This window comes from Mixophyes fleayi, chromosome 9, assembly GCF_038048845.1.
Source record: "Mixophyes fleayi isolate aMixFle1 chromosome 9, aMixFle1.hap1, whole genome shotgun sequence".
Lineage (NCBI taxonomy): Eukaryota > Metazoa > Chordata > Amphibia > Anura > Limnodynastidae > Mixophyes > Mixophyes fleayi.
In genome coordinates this window covers 7352847-7376140 of record NC_134410.1, presented here as the reverse complement: position 1 = coordinate 7376140, position 23294 = coordinate 7352847, and the positions used below count along the sequence as shown (strand labels likewise).

General features: G+C 37.3%; 1 protein-coding gene across 4 annotated transcripts in view; it reads right to left on the bottom strand.

The window, feature by feature from the left end:
• Window positions 1-1771: 1771 nt before the first annotated feature.
• Window positions 1772-23294, bottom strand: part of PCDH19 (protocadherin 19) — a 127251-nt gene continuing 105728 nt past the window's right edge. For all 4 annotated transcript variants that reach the window (XM_075186250.1, XM_075186251.1, XM_075186253.1 and 1 more), the window contains one exon: window positions 1772-3872. In XM_075186250.1, coding sequence (XP_075042351.1) covers window positions 3286-3872 — 587 coding nt within the window. In that variant the 3' untranslated portion in view covers window positions 1772-3285. The remainder of the gene's footprint in view (window positions 3873-23294) is intronic.

Below are 23294 nucleotides of genomic sequence, written 5' to 3'. Positions count from 1 at the left end.
TAATTATTTTATACATTTATATAATCAATACATGCTGAGGCCATTTGACTCCACACAAGCATTGCCGTAAGTTCTGTGTGACAGGCCTATAATTGTGTAAGTTGAACTGTCCTTCCAAAGTTAAGGAGACTATGATATCAGGGCTAATTCTCCAAACTGGCAACCTTGAATTGCGCTATCACTTTTCACTTTGCTTATTATAAATTATACTTTCCAGTATATTGTTTGTTTCCTGGGGGCCAGGGGTGTTATGCTTCCCAGATGTGATTAGATGGGACGAGCATTTTTTAAAATCTTTATTTTTATCATGTCCCTGCTGAATGGGAGCAGGGACATGTTCATGCATCTAGTAACATGACTGTTTCCTCTTCACCATCACTGCTTCATAGAACTTCACAGAACTTCACTAGAAGTTTCTGAAAATAGGTTATCTAATTTTGAGAGGTTATTTCACCTAAATTTGCAAACAAATTGCTTTGTATTATACACAACTGACACTATTAAAAATGTTTCTAAATATGTTGGATGAGGATGCATCAGCTCTACTTTTCTTTGCTTCATTACCACTTGCACTAGCATTGCTTCTTTTCTTGTACCATATACTTATCGATGTTTTGCTGTCTGTGCACATTTGCCCATTCTTTAAATTTAGGCTTATTATTTGGTGGTAAATTTCAATCCTCATATGACCACCTTTCAGAATGGGACAAGAAGTAATGTTCATCCCCATCATCACATCACAGTTCTGATGTATAGTCTTTCTCATTCTAAAACTATTGGAAATAGTCACTGATTCTAATGTCAGATGTACTACTGTGACATGATGCATTGTCCTCAAAGTCCACAAAGGAGTTACTAAATAAAAAAAGCTCTATGTTATTATTTAATGAAGGGAATGGCAGCATCATCTGGGCTGTCGATATGGGCTAATCAGTCTATAATTACATGTGTTTGACTAATCTACAATACAAGTGACATAATATCGCTCATTAAGTGTTTTAAATGTCCCCTGGAAGTCTCACACAGAAAGCCTATTGCTGATATGAGGGAGCAGCAGGCACCAGCTTCTTAGATGTGAAGCTGCTTGCTGCTGCTCCTCCATTTTAGTATTATGTTGGGAGTGTGGAAGATTAGCTATGATGTTACAGCCAAGCATAACACTCCCAGTTCCAGGAGGTGTGGGTAATGCTTCCTAGGGGTGAGGTGGGTGCTGCCTCAGATGTCCCAAGGTTAGAGCTGACCCTGAAAGTTTGTCCCATTGTTGGGGGTAATTTTACTTTTCTTCAAGCAAGTTATCATCCTCTATCCAGCAACTGACATTCAATACACTAAACTTGATATTCCAGCTTCCTAACACAATAGAGGGGATTGATAGTTTTTTTTAAAATAAAATCACCAGTTGAGATAGCAAACAATGTATTGCCTGAATACTTCAACACCTATATGGATAAAATAGGTACAGAAAGAATGAGTTTGAGATTTACAAAAGTGCTGAATGATGTAAAAAGAGGGGATTTGAAGATATGTGCAGTTTGTACAATGGAAAACAAACTACATAAATCCATTGAGCTCCAGTAGATTGTTAAGTGATGTTTCTTGATTCTTACTAACTGATTTGTTTATGTCCTGTGATTAGCCAGATCCTCCAGGGCGGAGCAATTTGTTTATTTTTATTTTTTTAAATCGATACTTTTTCCAAATTTCCAAATCAGCTGAATCGATTTGTCCATCTCTCATATAAGCCAAGCACCATCAAATAGGGCTATATAAATGACATAAAAATAAGTCTTTATTTAAAAACATACACATCTGCTTGAAAGAAGAAGGAGCTTGCTCCAACAGTATTTGTTACTTGCAATTGTTTTGGGGGCATGAGTAGAGGGTTTACCTTGAAATACAGCAGCTAAAATCATGGCCAGGACGCCATTTTGAAATTAAAAACGTTTTAATTTTTCGTCTTTTTTTTTTTTTTCACTTCCCGTCAGTGAATCATAATTTTTTTTTTTTTTGTAACATTTGTCTGCAACATTATCTTGTAAGACTATTTTACAAACAGAATATTATGTAAACCCCTTTCTATAATTTACAATTGTCAAAAACAGGTTCGTATATATCAGTACATTTGAGAAATAATTTCATCTTGTGGGCATGGAAATATGATACATAAAGTGAAATGATTTTTTTTTTTTTAATAAAGAACAGGTTGAGTGAGGCAACAGATGTGTGAAAATAATATTGATAATAAGAATAAATGAAAGAAAAATGAACACTTTACGTAAGAGTTAGAACCGTGAATTTCGACATTGAAAAGGAATAATGACTTGTGAAAAAATGTTGTTGAGAGAAATCTATGACTATAAAAATTGTTTTCAAAACCTCACTTAATTTTTCTTGATAGATAGTAATTAAATATAAACCAAATATTCCACTGTGAATGAATATAATGACAAAAAAAAAAACCTGTTGGCTTTTACAATGATCTGAAAAGAAACTTTTTGTCTACCGTAAAGTGCAGGAAAAAAATGCTATATTCACAGATTAAAATGAATAAAAAATAAAAAATAAAAAAAAAAAGATTACAAATTGTGTCGTTGATTTTCCTTGATTTTTACTCGAATACCTTCTGCCATAACCGGACAAAATTTTAAATATCAAATACAGTAATAGTACAGATAGCATGTAACTGCAAAAGGGCTGTAAATGCAGGGGTGTCCGTAGCAATGCAGCAAACTATCACGGATTAAATCGTTAAGACGAACGTCTCTGTCTACGGCTCACCTAGCCAAAACATGGACAGTTCACGAGGAGTTGGCTGAATCCTTAACTATTCTACAAAATCATCAGCGAAGACATTTTCTTGAAAGTGATGGTCGGAAATTTCGAAAGTAATTTTTTTTTTTTCTCCATTTTTTTTTCGTGTTCTGTACAAATAGGCTAATTTATATTATAATTTTGATATATATGTTTATAAAAATATATAAATTCAAAATACTTAATACATACATAATACTTTGTACACTGATGATAGTAACGGGATCCATGTTAAGAGGAAGGGAATAGGAGAAAAACAAAAAAACAAAGAGTGATTTGTAGCCTGCTTGCTTGGATGGATCACCCCTGCCACATATTAAATAGTTTGGGATTGTCACATAACAATAGCCTTTATTTATAAACAATACATTTAGGGAAGCCTTAAATACAGCAGTGTGTGAACCATTGGTAAGCCATTAAAAATGAGCTGTAATGTTTTAAGTCATTTCTTCGTCCGTACAGTGGTTTTGGTGCTTAGAGAACAATGTCTTTTAGTCTCTTTACACCAAGTGAGTCCTTTTCTCGACATTCTTGCAATAAAGGATTGATTTCATGCATTACGTTTTCACTGTCCGCCCCGCTGGGCTCTGCCTCTGAGGGCCGAGAGGGGCCGTTGCTTACAAACTGCTCCATGTTGCGGTTCCCGGTGCAGTGCATGATGTTGTACGTCGCCCCGGATTTGGCCGGTAGAGGGCTCTTTAGATGCAGAGGGGAAGTGATGGGGCTGACAGCCTCACAGCCGTTTCCCGCTTCACGGACCGCGCTGTTGACTTTAGGACTGCAGATGGGCAGGTCCACTGTCCTTTTCCCTTTCAAAGTAGCCCTGTCGTCAGCGTTATGCTCGTTTCCGTCTTTGCCAAACGTTGCAAAAGTTCTTTTTGTGTTACAGTCCTCGAAAGGCTCAGTGTCCACAGTGGTGGCTTCTATAGACAAAGCGATTACATTTCTTCCATGCTCGGGGGACTTGGCACGATTTGGGATGGGGACACGAGGCATCCAGCACCTGTCGGAGTGACCGAGAATGCGACATTCTTCTCGGCAGTGGAATCCTTCATTCTGATCTATACAAAGTAACAAAACAAAAAAAAGAAAAAAAAAGAAATATGAAATCAGTATTTGGTTTGGCACGTTGCATAATAAGCTGTAATTATCATTACACTACAAAACTGCATTATTGCGCCTCCTATTTACAATGGTAATTATGCCCTATAATTTTACTCCTTATTATATTTGCTTAAATGTGTCTTATTAATATGTGCAAACTGAAACAATTCTGTTTAGGAAATACATATATTTGATATGCAGTCAAAAGACATTGGCTCGGTTTCCAGGCTCTGCATCTCTCCCAATGCTGACAGAAGCGATGAGCCCGGCTACCAATCAAACGAGAGCTTATTAAGTTACATGCTGAGGGATATGATTTGGTTTATAAAGCAAGTCTGTTTTATGAATATCTCCAAAAGCAGAACAAAACACACGACAATGTTTTTTTTTTTTGCCTTTGCCGGAGAGAAACAAACTACATCCCAATTTAAGCCTTCCGGTATACTTAAAGGGTATCTGTCGTCTACACACAATGATGGCAGCCATTTTGTGCACCGAACCAATACTCAGGGGAATAGGGACTAACAAATCACTAGACAAATAGTGACACATGGCATACAAATCACCTCATGTCTCAGTGAAGTCACTAGTTCCCAACAATTTTATAATAACATTTCCATAAATATTGGTCCAGCAAATAAAATGGCTGCCATTGTGTGTAGACGATGGATACTGCCTGATCATTGGCCACACTGGGTCACTTTACATTGGTAAACTTTCGCCTGGGAAAAATCAAATTAAATTGTTGTCCAGCGATTGTCCCTTTGAGAGATGCAGGTGTTTTTTGACATATTTAGGAGATTCAATCTATAAAAGGTAGAATGGACTACTCGAGCAATACTTTTCTCCCGAGAGAAGTGTCATAACTCATAAACAAATGCAATACTGATCAACGTTTTTCATATGTGTAGATAAAATTATGCGGAGACAGGAGAGAGTCTAGATGAGACACATCTCCAATATAACGGCAGAGGCTTTAAATGCAGAAACATAAATAAAATATCTAATATATATATAAGCCTAGCGGCGTGTGTTAGTCTGTGTGTGAAAAAAACAAGCTGCAGTGCCACCTGCTGGGCGGAATTATACACTGACCTACTAAATTCTTAGCATTATCTATAATATAAATGCCTAGTGGCGTGTGTTAGTCTGTCTGTGTGTGTGTGTGTGTGTGTGTGTGGAAAAAATAAAACCAAGCTGCAGCGCCACCTGCTGGGTGGAGTTATACACTGACCTACTAAATTCTTAGTGTGTGTGGAAAACAAAATTCAGAAAGGGCTGAAATTTGGTATACTAAGATGTTTTTAATTTGTTAATTTAATTTGTTAATTGTTAAAAGTGTTTATAAAGATTTTAAAAATATATATATATATTTCTTGAAGGAGAAGTGACAGTTGGGAGTGGTTGGTGGTTGCTGGGGGTGACAGTGGGGAGTGGTTGGTGGTTGCCAGGGGTGACAGAGTGAGAGGAGTGTGATACTCAGGACCGCTGAGAGAGATCCCTGTGTCTGGATAGACATCTGGATAGATGGGGCGATAAAAATGAAGGATGAGGTGATGGAGAAGAATGATGAGGTGGTGACATGTGGAAAAAACCACGTTAAAAAAGGGCGCTTACGTTGGGAAGTAATGCTCTTCCCCTGAGGAGGCCTGGGCTATGGCCCAAATGCGTGACAAGAACCTTTTTAACACCTTAAGTAGCTTGATTTGACTAGAATGCATGAGTATCATGCACGGGTTAACTTGTCTAATATATAAAAGTAAAAGCCTAGCGGCGTGTGTTAGTGTGTGTGTGTGTGTGGAAAAAACAATTTTCTCAGAAAGGACTCATCCAATTGACCTGAAATTTGGTATACTGACATTATTTGACAAGAAAATTAGAATAGTGAAGTCAGTTAACTTCCATCATCCCCCTTCCCCCCGTGGGAGGGGTAGTAAAGGCTAAATTTACGAGTTGAGGGCTCAAACTCATTTTCGTGAGGTAATTTTACCTCATGAACACACATGTGTAGAGGCGTGTGTTAGTGTGTGTGTGTGTGTGTGTGTGTAAAAAACTATTTTCTCAGAAAGGACTCATCCAATTGACCTGAAATTTGGTATACTGACATTATTTGACAAAAAAAATAGAATAGTGAAGTCAGTTAACTTCCATCATCCCCCCTTCCCCCCGAGGGAGGGGTAGTAAAGGCTAAATTCACGAGTTGAGGGGTCAAACTCATTTTCGTGAGGTAATTTTACCTCATGAACACACATTAAAAAGGGCGCTTGCATCGGGAAGTAACACTCTTCCCCTGAGGAGGCTTGGGCTAGGCCCAAATGCATGACAAGAACCTTTTTAACACCTTAAGCAGCTTGATTTAACTAGAATGCATGAGTATCATGCACGGTTTAACTTGTACATTATATTTCTGATTGGAAGGATATTTTTCGCATGTTACAAAATATCTGAGTGAACTGCGTGAAATGATAGGACCATGATGTGATTGTGGGGGGTGGGTTGTATGCGCTGAATATATTGTGTTAAGGTATTAAAAATATATAAAAGTAACTTAACCAGTATATGCACTTTACTCTAGAGTATATCTAACAAACTAAAGTAGCTACTTTGAGGGTTTATACCAATAGGAAACAACTATGGAAAATATTTTATTAAAAAAACAATATGGGTGAACATATCCTTTAATATAACAGGTAATCTTTGCATTGCAACTTTACGTACAGGGGCTGGCTGGGTTGAGGGACAGGTGGATATCTGCCCTCCGGCCGGTCCCGTATTGGGTTGCCCTGGCCAGTTTAGTGGACCACCTGCCCCTTTTTTCTCCTTAAAAATGTTCCTAATAGGCTGCCGGGTAAAGTATTGCCCTCTCGCAGCATAAAAAATTCCAGCCTGCCCCGGATTATGTATATTCATTCACCAAGTCAGTTTGGATGGATGACAGTTTTAATATTATTGACCATAAAAAAAGAGATACTTTCCAAACGAAAAGTTTAATTTGGCGTTATCAAAATAAACTAACACAATCACCCACGCTGAATATTATGTATAAATAACTTTAATCTTGTTCTACTAAAAACATTTTTACTTACTATTTTTACAAAGTTATTTCACTATTTTTATTGGCTAATCTTAATATGTTTGCACTAAACTTTCCATTGAAGCTGAAATTAAGCAGTTTTTGAAGATACAGTCTTGTCTATTTATCTATAGGCCACTAGGACATTAATTACTTGACAATTGAGTAAAATAAAATAATAAGCCAAAGTTTAAATAATTTCTTCTGCAGAGAACAAAAAAGAATACAAATTCTGCTGCTGTTACATTCAGGTTGAAGCCTCCACACAGTTCTGTGGCTGATAAAAGCAATAAATAGATAGATTTATACATAGCACTAGAAGCATTGATTCAGACAAGGAAGTTGAGCCATGATTTGAAAAAACAGACAGCTGATTCAATCTTATTAAGCCTCCTCAATATGAAGTATTGCTTCTGGCTATTGTACGGTAAGGCTATAAATACTCTCAGATACTTCAGTCCGACCACACACATAGCTATCCTGTTGTTAGACACAAGGAAACATACGGAAGGCTGAATGGAAAAGATCTGGTTGTTCAGTCAAAGGACTAAATTACGTGGGGTCTAATGTTTCCTTTAAACCAATAGACACCGCAGTAACCTGACAATGGGACTTGTAGCCCTGTCTCACCAAAATTACAGCTAGTGCAAATAAGTGAAATAAAAAAAAAAATAGACAATATGTTAATTATATACTCCAGCACCTAAAATTTGAAGTCTTGGGGCTAAATTTACTAAACTGCGGGTTTGGAAAAGCGGAGATGATGCCTATAGCAACCAATCAGATTCTAGCTGTCATTTTGTAGAATGCACTAAATAAATAATAGCTAGAATCTGATTGGTTGCTATAGGCAACACCTCCATTTTTCCAAACCCGCCGTTTAGTAAATATACCCCTTGGTCTTATTAAATACATATTGTCAGTTTGTAAGCATCAAAAGCTTCCAGGTCCCTCACACCCTTTGTGCTCGTACACCGTATTTGACAATTTTCCCCATCCCCCCTCCTTCTTGGGAGATCCTGGAGGGGTAAACCGAACAGGCAAGCACCAAGGGGGCACGACTCAGCAATTTGCGTAAGCAAGGCCCCACCTCCAGCTGCGCAATTCCGTGGATGGCAACTTTATGCAGCAGATTACGCCATTAAGGCAAGGAAGTGGGTGCGATCTGGGAGTTCCTTGGTCAATATTCGTGAGTCTCCCAGACTTTCCAGGAGATATCATACAAACAGTTGATGAAGCCTAATGCCTATTAAAAGTGTAGCCAGATTCATGTACCTTGTTCATACTTTTATCAGAGTGTTCAAAGCATGTTCCAAGGACCACCCTGCAGCTTAGTGTACTATGTACTTAATGAGCACTTCCATAGAACTCCATTATATTGTACTGAGCGTTAACGCTTATGAATGCTGCAAAAAAGGTGGAAATATACTCACAGAGATTGCTTGTCAGAAAGTGTGTGTGTACGGGTTAGTGCGCTTCCGTTATATTTTGGAGTTGCTTATTAGAGAGCGTTTGCTAGACTTCTCTGTCGTGGGCTTTCAGATCTTAATTTTTATCACCCGTGTATACGAGTCCTTATAAACACTCACAGACATTCACAAATACAATGCTTTATTTCTGCCTTACAAACCCCTGCCGCGTTACAGCTACAGTATATCTGCACAGCTTGCAGACATTATACAGAAAACGCTTCAGAAAAGATTTCGGAATCAGCTTTCTGTTAGGACTAAAAAGGGATTACAGAGGATCCAGGCAGACGTAATTAGTATGACCAAAATAAGAGGAAAGGAAAAAAAAACAATTATGTTTCTTCCTTTTTAAGCAATTTGCTTGAAATTGTTATCTTAGTCCTCTATTTCCTTTCAGTTCAAAGTCTAATTTATGTTATGAATTTATAATTGAACATCCCAATCATGAATTACTTACCGTATACACTCGTGTATAAGCCGAGTTTTTCAGCACATTTTTTGTGTTGAAAAAGCTCTCCTCGGCTTATACACGAGTGAACTTCTGTTCTCCCATCCCTCAGCTTTTAACTTCCACAGTGTAACGCATGTGCGTTCCACTGACAGGAAGTTCGGCATTTGGAACGCAAACTTGCGTTCCAAATGCCGAACTTCCTGTCAGTGGAACGCACATACGTTTCACTGCGGAGGTAAGTAAAAGGCTGAACACCGCTAATTTCATATGTTTAAAAGGTTATTTCCAGGGGGATTAATTGTCCTCTTGTAAATATAATAGTTAAATATCTCAACTGATAATCCAAGGTATCTATCTGCACGAGGAGGAATAGAGATTCCCAGATTAATAACTGCTGTGCTTCTAAACCTACTGCCTCTAATGCATGCAATACAATATGCGGGGGTTAAATAATCCACTACCTCCTATTCCTGACAGATTGTCTTGGAATTGAAGGAGCTGCACATACTAATATACCGGTAGGTATATTATCTGTAGCTGTTATGCTATAAGTATCTATTTAGTCTTGAAAAAGGCCTTGAAAAAGCATAGCGAAACACTTAACAGATTTTAATAAATGTAACTGTTATGAAGATTGACTCTGCTAGTTTTCAATTCCTCTTAATATCGTCTGTGTTTTCTCTCCCCCACCTCTTCTCTCTCCCTCCTTTTTCTCTCCTTCTCCCTTCCTCTCCCTGCATTTCCCACCCTAGGCTTATACTCGAGTCAATAAGTTTTCCCAGTTTTTTGTGGTAAATTTAGGTGCCTCGGCTTATATTCGGGTCGACTTATACTCGAATATATACGGTAATCAGAGACATTTTTTTTATATACAAGTGGCAATATTGTAACGGTTTGATGCATTAATCACTAAGGGGAGCTGAAAAAATAATATTCAATGTAAGCTAATAAAAAGAAACAACAACCAATACTTATAGTTACTACATTCAACCAGCGGTGGAACTGTGCTTCGGCCCAGTTCAGCCGTCACTTATACACAGCGGAAGCAGCCATTTTTTAAACTGAACCAATATTACATGCCTCCAACCATCCCGATTCCAGAAGGACTGTCTGGAAACTATTCCTTCCCCAAAATATCCTGCTGATATTATGGGTAAAATTCAAAAAGCTCAATGGACAGTATTTAGATGATTGTGTCTATTGGGGGTTAATATTGGGGTATTAATGTTTCAGGGTGACAAAGTGGTTGTTTTGGGGTTAGTGGGAAGGGGCGGGCTGGCAAATTTTAGCCTGGGAAAGCAAGATTCGGCTATTAGTAACATTTTAAAGGGCTAAAAACTCAACCCAGTGACCCAGCCAAAGGAAGCCCACTATGGGACCGTCAGTGAGAGAATATGTGGTGTACTTTGAAGCAAGTTATTTATGATTGCCTGGGGCATTTAGGCTGTCTGTGTGGGTCTTTTGTGGTAATGAGGCATTTGAGGTGCGGTGGGGGTAGCTAGAGATGATCTGGCGTTTGGGGTAAATGTGGGTGGTTTGGCGTGATTTGGCAAGACCCACCCACATCCCACAAAAGACACGCCCAGTGGGTGGTGCAAGGGCAGTTTGTCCCTCTTTCCAATTTTTGGAGGTATGATATTGATTAGAATGCAGTATGAATTTCCAAAGAACCAATGACATGAGTGAGGCATTTTATAACCCATCTATACAAAGGACAACTGATTTAGGAGACTCTGGTTCCTAGTAAATTTGCATTCTAGTGAATATTTGTAAAACCACAAAATGGCTGCTTGCAGTACATGTAGGTGACAGCTGTCCTCAAATCATATGCAGCTGTGCCACATGGATAATTAAACATATTCAGTGATGCAAAATTCCGTGTGGACTGATGCTAAATAGCAATACACATACATGACGATGCCCTCAGCCGTGACCATGTGGCATTTAATTGACCACTTTGCAGAAACAATACTGGTTGCAAACGATATACGATACACTTACTACAGACACACTGCATTAATCAAGAATTGTGACAGGAATATTTTTTTCCCCAGTTGACAAGGGAGATATTCATTTCAGAATTAAATGTTCTTTTCTTGTATTTTAGGCAATAAGGCTATCTCTGTCTAATTTGCATATCAGTGAAGTGCACAGCATCTTTAATGCATTACCTCCAATCCGATAAAGATCTTTTTGAAGCATCGTGAGCTATATATTTGTATGTTTAACCTGAGCCTGCTAAATCCGTTTTGTATTTCTACCACACATGAGGAGAACTAATAAAAATTCACAGCACACCATCCACTGCACCAAAAAAAAAAATATCAGCGGCTTATTCTTGCAGAGAATTTGTGATGTAAAAAGAAAAAAAAAATAACACTTTGGACTGAAGCTCAGATAATCATCAGTTTTAAATCTGTGCCTTAAATGTCTGATCTCCTGGCATGATAAAGAAGCTAGTGCTGACAGGTCTGTCAGGCAGATAGAAGAGGAGATGTGTATGCTTGTATATTTGTGTGTTCTCAGCGTGCAGAGGTCTGCAGACCACTGGCCTGGACTGCAAGGTCTGATAATAGAATGTGTTGTATCCACACATAGTTCTCTACACTCAGGAAAATGTCCAGATGAGAGGTTTGTCCTCTGTGGTAATGTTTTATTTACATGGTTTATGGGAGAGGGGGGAGCTGCCGTGACAGGGGACTGGGGGAGTAACAGAGAATTGTGTTAAAGCCCAATCCGAGTTTAGGCTAATGGGTGCATCTGTGTGAGGGAATCTCTTATTGTCATGCCTCCTGAATATTAAAAACCAACTGAATTCTACTGTGGAACTTCCAATACCAGAGAGAGAGAGAGAATTTCCTGTCTACACCTGCCAATATTAGAGACATATAGACCACTCCCCATTCACGCTAACCACGCCCATTTTGAATCATACTGCTAACATTTGACCAGTAAATATGTTTGTGTTTTTTTCTTTTTCATTGTAGTATTGTGACGCAAGAAATTATTTTGTGGAATATTCTGTTAACCCCGAGGGTGTTGTATCTTTTCAAAATATAGTCCTGGTAGGAGAAGGTTGACTTGTGATGAAATCACTGCTCTGTGCACTAATGAATGTGGCAGAAAACTACATCTACAATGATGCAGTGCAGTAGTATTTATCTCTCTGCTTTGTCATCATCACCAAAGCTACTTGCATCATAGTTGAAGCAGCTAGTATTGCAGTGTAGCCTGCACCCCTATAAAACAGGAGACTGATCAACCTAACTCCTTCCAATAGCCTCCAAATTTTCCACTTACTTTACTACTGCAGTTACCAGTGACAAATTAATTAATTGATGCTATAAACACATATTTCTCGTCAGTTAATGAATTCAGCATAGGTAATTCAGCACAGGTAGCTGCAATAGTTGGTTAAGTGGGAAGTTCAGGAGCAGAGCAACTGACTGCAGGTGGTCATGTTTCATGCAGAAACGGTAATCCGAAATGGTGTTAGAAGTGGGAGTGATCCTGGCTAGACCATTCCAAGTCTGCACAGCAGTACCTGTTATCTGAAGCTACCTACCTAAACATTAGTACTCCACAGTAGGCCAGGCAATGCTAGATTCAGATTCCATGTTTTATTGGCAAGTATGCATGCTTGGGTCTTATAGATTTAATGGAAGTCAGCTTTCATTTCTAAGTATGACACTGCAAACCTTTCTCCTACTTATAAATACTGTGTGCAATGGATACATGGTTTAATTTGTAAACAATCATTAAATCTTTATAAATTTTAGAACAAACTCTTGCAAGGGGAACAGGTGAAAGGTCAGAAGAACGCAGCCTATTCCTCTCTTTAGGGGTTTCTTAGTTCCCTGAAACCTAGTGGAATCCTGAATATGTGAGCAAAAAACAGTTCCCTGGAGCCTGGATAGATGAATTTCTACACAATGTAAAGAAAATGCAGCAAAAACCACATTCACTCCACTGCATGGATATTACTTTCCATTTAATGGCAGTCTGATGATTGCATATTTATGCTTTATAGGTATCATTCGGAGGCAGTGGGAAAAAAAAAGAAAAATAGAAGCACTTGTGGCTGTCACTGTTGATTTCTTATATCTTTTAGACATCATCCCACCAATATACAATTACAATTATTTATTTTTTTTCCTTCTGTGAAAGCTTTTTAGTTCTTCGTCGTCTTTGCAATTCCGCATTCCAGGTATTATTCAGAGATCTGTGCTGTGCTGTGTTGTGAAGGCAGACATTTATTTTGGTCTGGGTAGAAAGTAACAAAGAGATGGGATAGAGTTTCCTGAGCATTGTTTTTCTCCAGTCTTACGTGGAAGTGGCATTAGAATTCTCTAAGCACGTTGGCTGCTGTAGCTGGGTCGGTTACTATTCACACAAATGAGGTTAGCTTTGCTAACATTTAATCGCTCCCTCTATGGAGACATAGAAGCAAGGGACACACAAGCAAGCCTGAAAATTACCATAGAGTTGTGTAACCCAACAAGGGTGTTAATTCTCTATGAATGGGCTGAAATGTCAGCTGTATAAACCCATTGTTCGCAAGGACAGACTATGTTTAGGTCAAATGCAGATCGATAATACAGTTCTTTACGGAGCTTGCAAATTGTTTCCACCATAGATCTCTGACGCATAGTTTTCTCCCTGTTTCATTATTTTGATGTTTTGTTGAACAACTTTGAAAAAGAAAAAAAGAAATAACATCCGATGCTATTTAAAACAACGGTCATGGTTGATCTCTTCTGCTGACATGATTTATCGCACACAGGACACTAACCATTAACTAAATATGATCTTTGCAACAAAAGAAAACAAAATATATAAATCTATTAGATTCTATCGATCCTCCCCCCCCCCTCCCCCGTTTCCGCTTAATCATTTTGATATTTCTGGATATATAGCCTAAGGAAATAGTGTGGATAAGAGAACACCATAGCTTACAGTGTTTATCACAACTGTGCAGTAGCGGCTCAATGCTACATTAAGGTCCAGTGCGGGTTTAAACTGCGCGACCACCGAAGTGGCCGAACATTTAAGTTTGCCGGGGGGGCGGTGTGAGCGGGAGGGCCAATCAGAAGCCGCAATCTCTGTGTTTACAGCTTCTGATTGGTCTTCCCACCTCTTACCCTCCATAGCATCACACAAAGGTAAACTTCCTTTAACATACAAAAAACATTAAGGATTAGGAACATGCTCAACAGTTACATTATATCCTTAGAGCAGCGACTGGCATCCCAATACGTTTCAGGCACGGCATTGGTCGCCCTCCAACCTTCAAAAGGGCCGCACGTTACCCTTAATCTCAGCAATTAGAAAAAAAAAACATTTAATCAAAGAAAGAGACACCGACATGTAAAAACACATAAGCAGGTATTTTAAACAAGTGTCACAAGCTATAACAAACAATTCTGATAATTAAAGCAGGAAGAAGTCGGGGGCTGCAGGCAAAGGGTCAAACCTCCGCATGTGGCTCTAGTTGTCGTTGTCTGACCAGATTTCTATTTTTTTGGCGATTGGCACCTAATTATCTGACACAAGGACAACATGTAGCGCGTACATGCCCACTCTCTCGGAGTGTCCGGGAGACTCACGAATTCCGGGTAGCTCTCCCGGACTCCCGGGAGAGCAGGCAGTTCTAGGTAACCTAAATCACACCACACCCCTCCTCCAGGATCTCCCAGAGGGCAACAGTAGAAAGTTGGCCACTATGATGTAGGGGGACCTTAAGTTATACGCAGTGCTACATTGGGACTGAAAATCCCAACAGGTGAAATAACGAGCAGTAATACTGGCACTAAACAAAACAACCTGTACTTGGTTCCACCACTGTATATATATATATATATATATATATATATATATATACACAGTGGTGGAAGTGGGGGGTAAACAGGGGTATGTTATACCGCCACTCCTCCTACTGCCTTCATTGCAACACTATCACATTCCAGTCACTTACCTTATATATATATATATATATATATATATATATATACACACACACAGTGGTGGAAGTGGGGAGAATATGGGGGTATGTCATACCGCCACTTCTCCTATTGCCTTCATTGATCATTTTATATATATATATATAGAAAGCGAGACAGCAGACAGACACACACATAGATAGATAGATAGATAGATAGATAGATAGATAGATAGATAGATAGATAGATAGATAGATAGATAATATAACATTGACTAGTGACATTTACAAGCTCTGTACCCATGCTTGTTTCTCAGTTGTTCTTAGATGGTGAGTAAATATAACTGGGGATTATTCTAAAGGGAGAATGAAACGATTATTTACAGTGTGTAATGGACGCATGCACTGTAATTAATTTCTATATAATGGCTATTCATTATAATGGGCTGACTTCTCCATTGGTATTGTGCTTTTGTTTGAGCACTCTGGGAGGGGGGATGAGTGTGGTGGGGGGGGGATTGTTTTTCACTTCGCTGGACACACTGAAAGCCTTTAGGCTGAAAGCATGTAAATAAAGGAGATCACTTTATTTTCATTGGAGAACATAATTCACATTTTTATTTATTTGATTTGTAAATGTAATATCAGCATCTGTTCTGCATATTTAAATTGGAAATGGAAAGTGATGTTATACATCACAGAATTAACCAGGGGTGATGCTACAGGAAATTCCACAGTCGGTACTGACAAACAAATTACAAGTTATTTTAAATTATTGTCATTTACCCTTAAAATGTTTCATCAAAGCATAACATGAAAATGATATGAAATATATTTAAATGTGTCACAAATAAAGTAAATGCCTTTTTGCTGTTAAAAGTACCATTAGACAATGCACAATGGACCGCTTAAAATGAATTATGTCATATTTGGGGGTGGAGTTTGTTTATTGCTTAAAAAATACTGAAACTGTACTGCAGCCGTTAAAATGTTACGGTAATAAAAACAAGCTTTGCTGTGTCTTGACTTTGTTTTAATTGTAACATGTTAACAGGTATAGAATGTGATTGTTAAATCATACATTGCTGCTTTAGTTTATTTATTTATCCAAGTCAGTGACTTGGAGTGTGGGATAGATTTTCACAGCAATATGGTAGTGTGCCTTCTCTTTCAAGCAGCTATCCCATGAAAAAATCAGCAGTGTTTTTTAAGATAAATCATTGTGGTAGGTTATAAGAAGAATATTAGTAATTAGCATGTTTCTTATTTTTTTTTCTTCAGGCCGCTATTAATGATCTATGATTCTTGACTACCATGGCAACCACAGTCACATGTCACATGATGTATGAGCAGAGAGGCTTTGGAACACCTATCTGCCAGAACTGAGACATTCTCCTTCTCCCCCTTTACCATCACATGACTTGCTGAGAGCTGTGAGTCTGTGTCTATGTAGCAGACTGACAATGTCTATGTCTGGCAGCCATTTAAGTTTACCAACCAGAGAGCTTTTGGAAAGGAGATCATGATTTGCAGGAGAATAGCTAAGACAAATCTATACGTAAAAGTTACTTAACTTGCTGTTGGAAGAAAAACAAGTCTTCTGTGGAGTACTGTCGCTTTAACATGTCAAAATATTTGTTTTTTTTATTAAAAAGGAACGCAGGGGAAGATTGATACATTTTAATAGGACATTGTCTCCATGCTATTAACCAACAAGTTTTTAATTCAAAAATCGGATAAGCAGCATTTCTCACGGCAATATGGGACTGAAAAAAAATTATCCCAGAAAATCGGAGAAACATTACAAACTTTTATTTCTTTTTCTCATCCCCACACACACAAAAAAAAAAAGATTAATTCCAAACAAATTAAAAGTAAATTGATTGCCCTGGAGGAATTTGATCAAATAGCTTTACTCTGTGCTTCAAATCGTTCCCAAAACATTAAGAGATACAATTGGGTGGATGCAATTGTGATATATTAAATCTTTCTTTGTAAATCAGAATAAGAAATAAAAAAAAAAAAATCCTTCACCAAGACATAAAATGCAAATGTGTCACCAGGGTGCAGGACTAACGTTTGTAATGGAATTTATGAATAATAAACAGCTGACTTGTATCAAACAGATACTTCACTTGTTCCGCTCTATATGTACACAACTATATCAGTTCACTTCATTATTTCCTAGTGCTCTGCAAGACACCCACTGTTACTTCTCTTGTTTATCTAACAATAAGAATGTAATAATAACAACAACAATAATAATAATAATAATAATAATAATAATAATAATAATAATAATAATAATACTATTATACTAAAGTATCCAGTTGTCTGTTTATGTTCTTACCAGACTATACATATCATTTTAACTAAATATCATTAGGAAAATAAAACAATAAGAAAGATAAAAGCCTTAAAGAGGGGTATTGTTTTGCAAACCAATATAGGCTTTATCTGGGTATTGATAAAATACATGTCGTTTTCATTGTGAAAGGCCAGGGTAAGTCACGTAATTGATATATTATATTGTTTAGTATTGTATGTAATCTGCTGTATGTCCATCTGTAACATTCATTTCAAAACTCTTACGTAAAGTCATTTAAGCCTTAACTTATATATATGGTATCATAATTATCATCATCACCATTTTTTTATATAGCACCACTGATTCCGCAGCGCTGTACAGAGAACTCACTCACATCAGTCCCTGCCCCATTGGAACTTACAATCTAAATTCCCTAACACACACACACACACACACAAAGAGAGAGAGAGACTAGGGTACATTTTTGATGGCAGCCAATTAACCTACTGGTATGTTTTTGGAGTGTGGGAGGAAACCGGAGCACCCGGAGGAAACCCACGCGAACACAGGGAGAACATACAAACTCCACACAGATAAGGCCATGGTCGGGAATTGAACTCATGACCCCAATGCTGTGAGGCAGAAGTGCTAACATGCGCACCTTTGCAGGGCATTTGTGTGATAGAATCTATGTGAGTTGATCACCCCACTCTAGATAAACACCACTGAAACTCTATTGTCTAGTTGTTATGTTTAAAAGGTTGTTACTTTGTATCACATCATTCTATATCACAGAATTCTAAGGACATTATACCACCACTGCTTCTGCAACTTCCCTGAAAGTTTATTTTGTATTTCCTTGTTGCAAACCAGCATCTTGCAGACCTGTTCTCCAGGTCAGCAGCTACTTATAAAACATTAATCATATATATATTTTATGTATCAGGCTGAACTTTAGCTATTTTTTACCCGGACAGTCTGCTCGTAGACACTGGAGCCTGTGTTTTTATGTATAATATCAGCAGTAGTGTTTTCTTGGCATGGGTTAATGCAGTAATCATTTATGTGCCACAGTGCCGGTAAAGAACTGGACAAACAGAATCCTTCTGAGCGGAAGATGGCCACAAATTTATATTTTCATTTAGTCAATAATATTTCCTTCAAACTTCTAATAAAACATTTAATAAAACTTTAATAACATTAAATTACTCTTGAAACTGCCTTTTTCCCAGTAATAGCCTTATGTTATAGACAAATATTATATGTATTTAATGTGTAGAAAAGCAAGGGGTTGAAATTATATTTCTTTTAGGGGTTCCGCAAACATTAACAATAACTATTTTACATTCTTAATAACGTACCAGATAACGATTGCTTTTACAATCAGGGAGAAGTGGACATTGTCAAACATTGTAATGTATACACATCCAGGCAGGGTTATTAAACAGCAGTATAGATACAGTTCTTAAATATAACAATCCTGGCTTGCATTATTAATTTAAAAGTGTCAATTTCTGGATTTACTGGAAATGACCTAGAAATACCCGGACACTGGGAATGGGAATCCCAATGTTCCTTATAGCTTAAATATTGACATTTTGTAGTGACCTTGTTTCCCCTGCGCGCTGCCCCGCAAAAGATCTGCCCCAGGCAACTGTCTAGTTTCCATCTTGCACAGAGTAAATGTGCAGTCCTGTCCGTTATCCATAACCCGCTCGTTCACATGGATCGCTCTGTAATTCCTGGCATGTTATATGTTATGCGTGTGCTTTAAGTGACGCTTTATACACAGAAGACATGCAAAGTATTTCCCAAAAACTCCCAAATCCGTCAACTCATTATCAGTTTGGAAACTTGCCAGAGATTTTTCCCACCCAACAGCTAAAATCTTCTATTTACACTTTTGTTTGTTCTGTTTTTTTCTCTGGAATTGTAATTAGTATAATATTCTTGTATATGATACAACAAAACAATGTCAGACTGGCTTATGACAGGGATGAGAGATCTGGGTTGTGAGGCTCTGGGGTAAGTGGACAATCCCAGTGTTCCCTATGCTCTTCCTTGTACACATTACTGGAATGTATCCAGAGCATTAGGAAGGGTATTTTATCCTGGTGGGCAGTAATCTCTAATGTCATTTATAGCCAGTTTGACTAATGAGCTCCATTCAGGACAAAGTCTATACACAACGGCTGTCTATTCCAGTCAGAGAACTCGCTTTCAATTCGGTGGCTCGAGCCCAGCAACTCGCTGATCCCAAAATGGTGCCTGACATCTAAGACAAATGGATCACCATCTGTTCATTTCTCAAAATCCCAGAAGAATTATGACAACAGCGACACCTCCTTATAGTTACCTACTGACAGATACACTTCCCAGGGAATTGTCGGAAACAATTCTGTTGAGAAGTTTGTTTCATAACACAGTATTATTGCTTATATTCTGATGTGCGGATGACACTGCAATTGTAGATATATATCTATAAAAGTTTTCACGAATTCCAAGATTTTTGTAATGTATTAAAATCAGCTGGGCCCGTAGAAATCCCTTGTACCCAGAGATTAAACCTCTGATTCCAAAATTGCACTGAATATTCAGTAAATTTTGGGTTCTGCTAGAGGGGAAGATTCTGTAAATCCATCCCAAAAATAAAAAGAAAAAAGTAATATACACCCAAAATACACCCAACACAGTACATAACACTCTGCAGAGTTCCAGTGAATTTGACTGTCCTAAACATATCCACAGAATTTCTAATAATTCGTAATATCTATCGATTGCAAAATAATAGAAGACAATACGGACAATGACAATAGAACCCACATCTCTCAACAGAGCCGTAACTTTAAATTTTAGTGCCTGGGGGGAGAAATACAAAACTGCCGCCTCCCTAGACCATAATTTTAACCAAATGAACCTAAAATATTCATAAACTGTACCCTGGGTGGTCGCCCCTCTCGCACTGTCTCTCACGTCACCTTAATCCTATACCAAAATAGTATAACCTGCACTGGCAAAGCATGCTGGGATTTGTAGTTAGACAGCAACAGACAAGCATGTGGCTGAAGTGTAGCCATTACTGTGATTTGTTGTTCTCCTTTATAATATACCTCTGGGGAGAAACAGCTTCAGAAAGGTAATGTCTGCAGGGCGCTCTGGCGCTGTAAGGGTTAAAAATGCGTGCCACAGATTAAAAAAAGAGAAAACTCTAAAAGCCAGAGAGGTTGTATAATCGAGGCAGACCCACCGTGCCTCCCATGAAAGTACTCTTTATAATCCATATAAATGTAAACTATTTGCAGAAATCCAATGTTTTTAGCTTATTTAATTATCAGAAACACGACTTGCACAGATCAGAGGATAAATACGTTCGGAACATGAGATTTAAAGCCTTAATGAGGTTGGCTACCGGCTCGCACTGTGTTTGACCTCATCCCGAACATAGAAATCTGATCTTCAGCGCTGGCAAAAATGTACAAAAATAAAAATAAATAATTGCAATAATAATAGTGATAATGATTTTCAGCAAAAGTACAAACCAGAGACATCCAATCCTTTCAGCTAAAGTTAGTACGTTAATGGGTTACTATCCTAGGTATGACTCACTGTAAACATATTCATGCACAAATCTTTTTTAAGTGGTGAGATAAAATAAACTGAAGATTATATTGTGACGGAAATCAAATCAGAGGATGGTCCTAGAAATCTAAGATAAGGTTCATTTTAAATGGATTTGTTAAACAAGAGCCATATTGTAATGTTTTATTTTTAAATTAAATTTTGATTAAAAAAATCCAAAATTAGGGAAGCAAATTCTCATACAACATAATTGTTTTTCAGATATTACCTGCACAATAGATTAATAAGGGATCTCATATAGAGGGGCAGAGACTAAGGGGTATATTTACTAAACTGCGGGTTTGCAAAAGTGGAGATGTTGTCTATAACAACCAATCAGATTATAGCTGTCATTTTGTAGAATGTACTAAATAAATGATAGCTAGAATCTGATTGGTTGCTATAGGCAACATCTCCACTTTTTCAAACCCGCAGTTTAGCAAATTTATACCTAAGTCTAAGGGTCCCTCCTCACTTACCAGCCTTTCCCACTTCACCTCCTCATATTTCCATATATATATATATATATATATATGTATGTATATAGCAGAATATATGCATAACCCAAAGCCCCATCACTCCAGGAAACAATTGCTACTTAGACTCCATCCTCCCTGTACCTCTGCCGACCACACCCTGAAGTCAGTAGTCAAATCCCTCCTCAGGAGTTCTGTGCACAACAATTTGCACAAGTGCATCAGGGTTTTCCATCCAAAATAGTGAAATGTTTCAGTGTCATTAGATCTACCATGAGGGTAAATCACAGAACTTGGCTACTGCATCAAGGAGAATGTCGTCTTTTAAACAAATTCTCTTCTCAGTTGCAATGTACAGAAACTACATTTTTAAAAGAATAATTATGGATAATTCACAATCATCTTTAGGTTTGGAGACAATGATGTCAGGGAGAGAGGACAGACGGGAGCTGGAAGCCACAATGTGATCTGGGAACTAGGGTGCAAATGAGGCATTTTGTTGAGAAAAATTGTAAGTGACATAGCTAGCTCAGAGGACACATTTACATGCTGAGGAGCAGAAGGAAGTATGAAATACAAATTACACAAAGGGCAGCACTGACATTACTAAATTACTACATTACTGCATTACTACATTACTGCATTATTACGTTACTGCATTACTACGTTACTACATTACTGCATTACTACGTTACTGCATTACTACGTTACTGCATTACTGCATTATTACATTACTGCATTACTACATTACTACATTACTGCATTATTACATTACTATATTACTGCATTATTACATTATTACATTACTGCATTACTACGTTACTACATTACTGCATTATTACATTACTATACTACTGCATTATTACATTACTACATTACTGCATTACTACATTACTACATTACTGCATTATTACATTACTGCATTACTACATTACTGCATTATTACATTACTATATTACTGCATTACTACATTATTGCATTATTACATTACTGCATTACTACGTTACTGCATTACTGCATTGTTACATTACTATATTACTACATTATTGCATTACTACATTACTACATTATTTCATTATTACATTACTACATTACGACATAGTTACATTACTGCATTATTACATTACGGCATTATTACATTACTACATTATTGCAGTATTACATAACTACATTACTGTATTACTGCATTATTACATTACTGCATCACTACATTACTGCATTATTACATTACTGCATCACTACATTACTGCATTATTACATTACTGCATCACTACATTACTGCATTAGTATATTACTGCATCACTACATTACTGCATTAGTACATTACTGCATTACGGCATTACTACATGCTCCTATCTGGAAATATCTTATCTCTGCGTTATTTAGTATTTATGCAATTTATTCACCTCTCAACTTGGAACCGCTAATGCTTTTATCACTGTACAATGTCTGATAGAAAGATATGTAGATATATAGATAGATAGATAGATAGATAGATAGATAGATAGATAGATAGATAGATAGATAGATAGATATGAGATAAATAGATAGATATGAGATAGATAGATAGATAGATAGATAGATATGAGATAGATAGATATATAGATATGAGATAGATAGATATGAGATAGATAGATAGATATGAGATGGATAGATAGATAGATAGATAGATAGATAGATAGATAGATAGATAGATAGATACATAGATAGATATGAGATAGATAGATAGATAGATATGAGATAGATAGAAAGATAGAAAGATAGATATATAGATAGATAGATATGAGATAGATATGAGATAGATATGAGATATGAGATATATAGATAGATAGATAGATAGATAGATAGATAGATAGATAGATAGATAGATAGATATGAGATAGATAGATAGATATGAGATAGATAGATAGATAGATAGATAGATAGATAGATAGATATGAGATAGATAGATAGATAGATAGATATGAGATAGATAGATATGAGATAGATAGATAGATAGATAGATAGATAGATATGAGATAGATAGATAGATAGATAGATAGATAG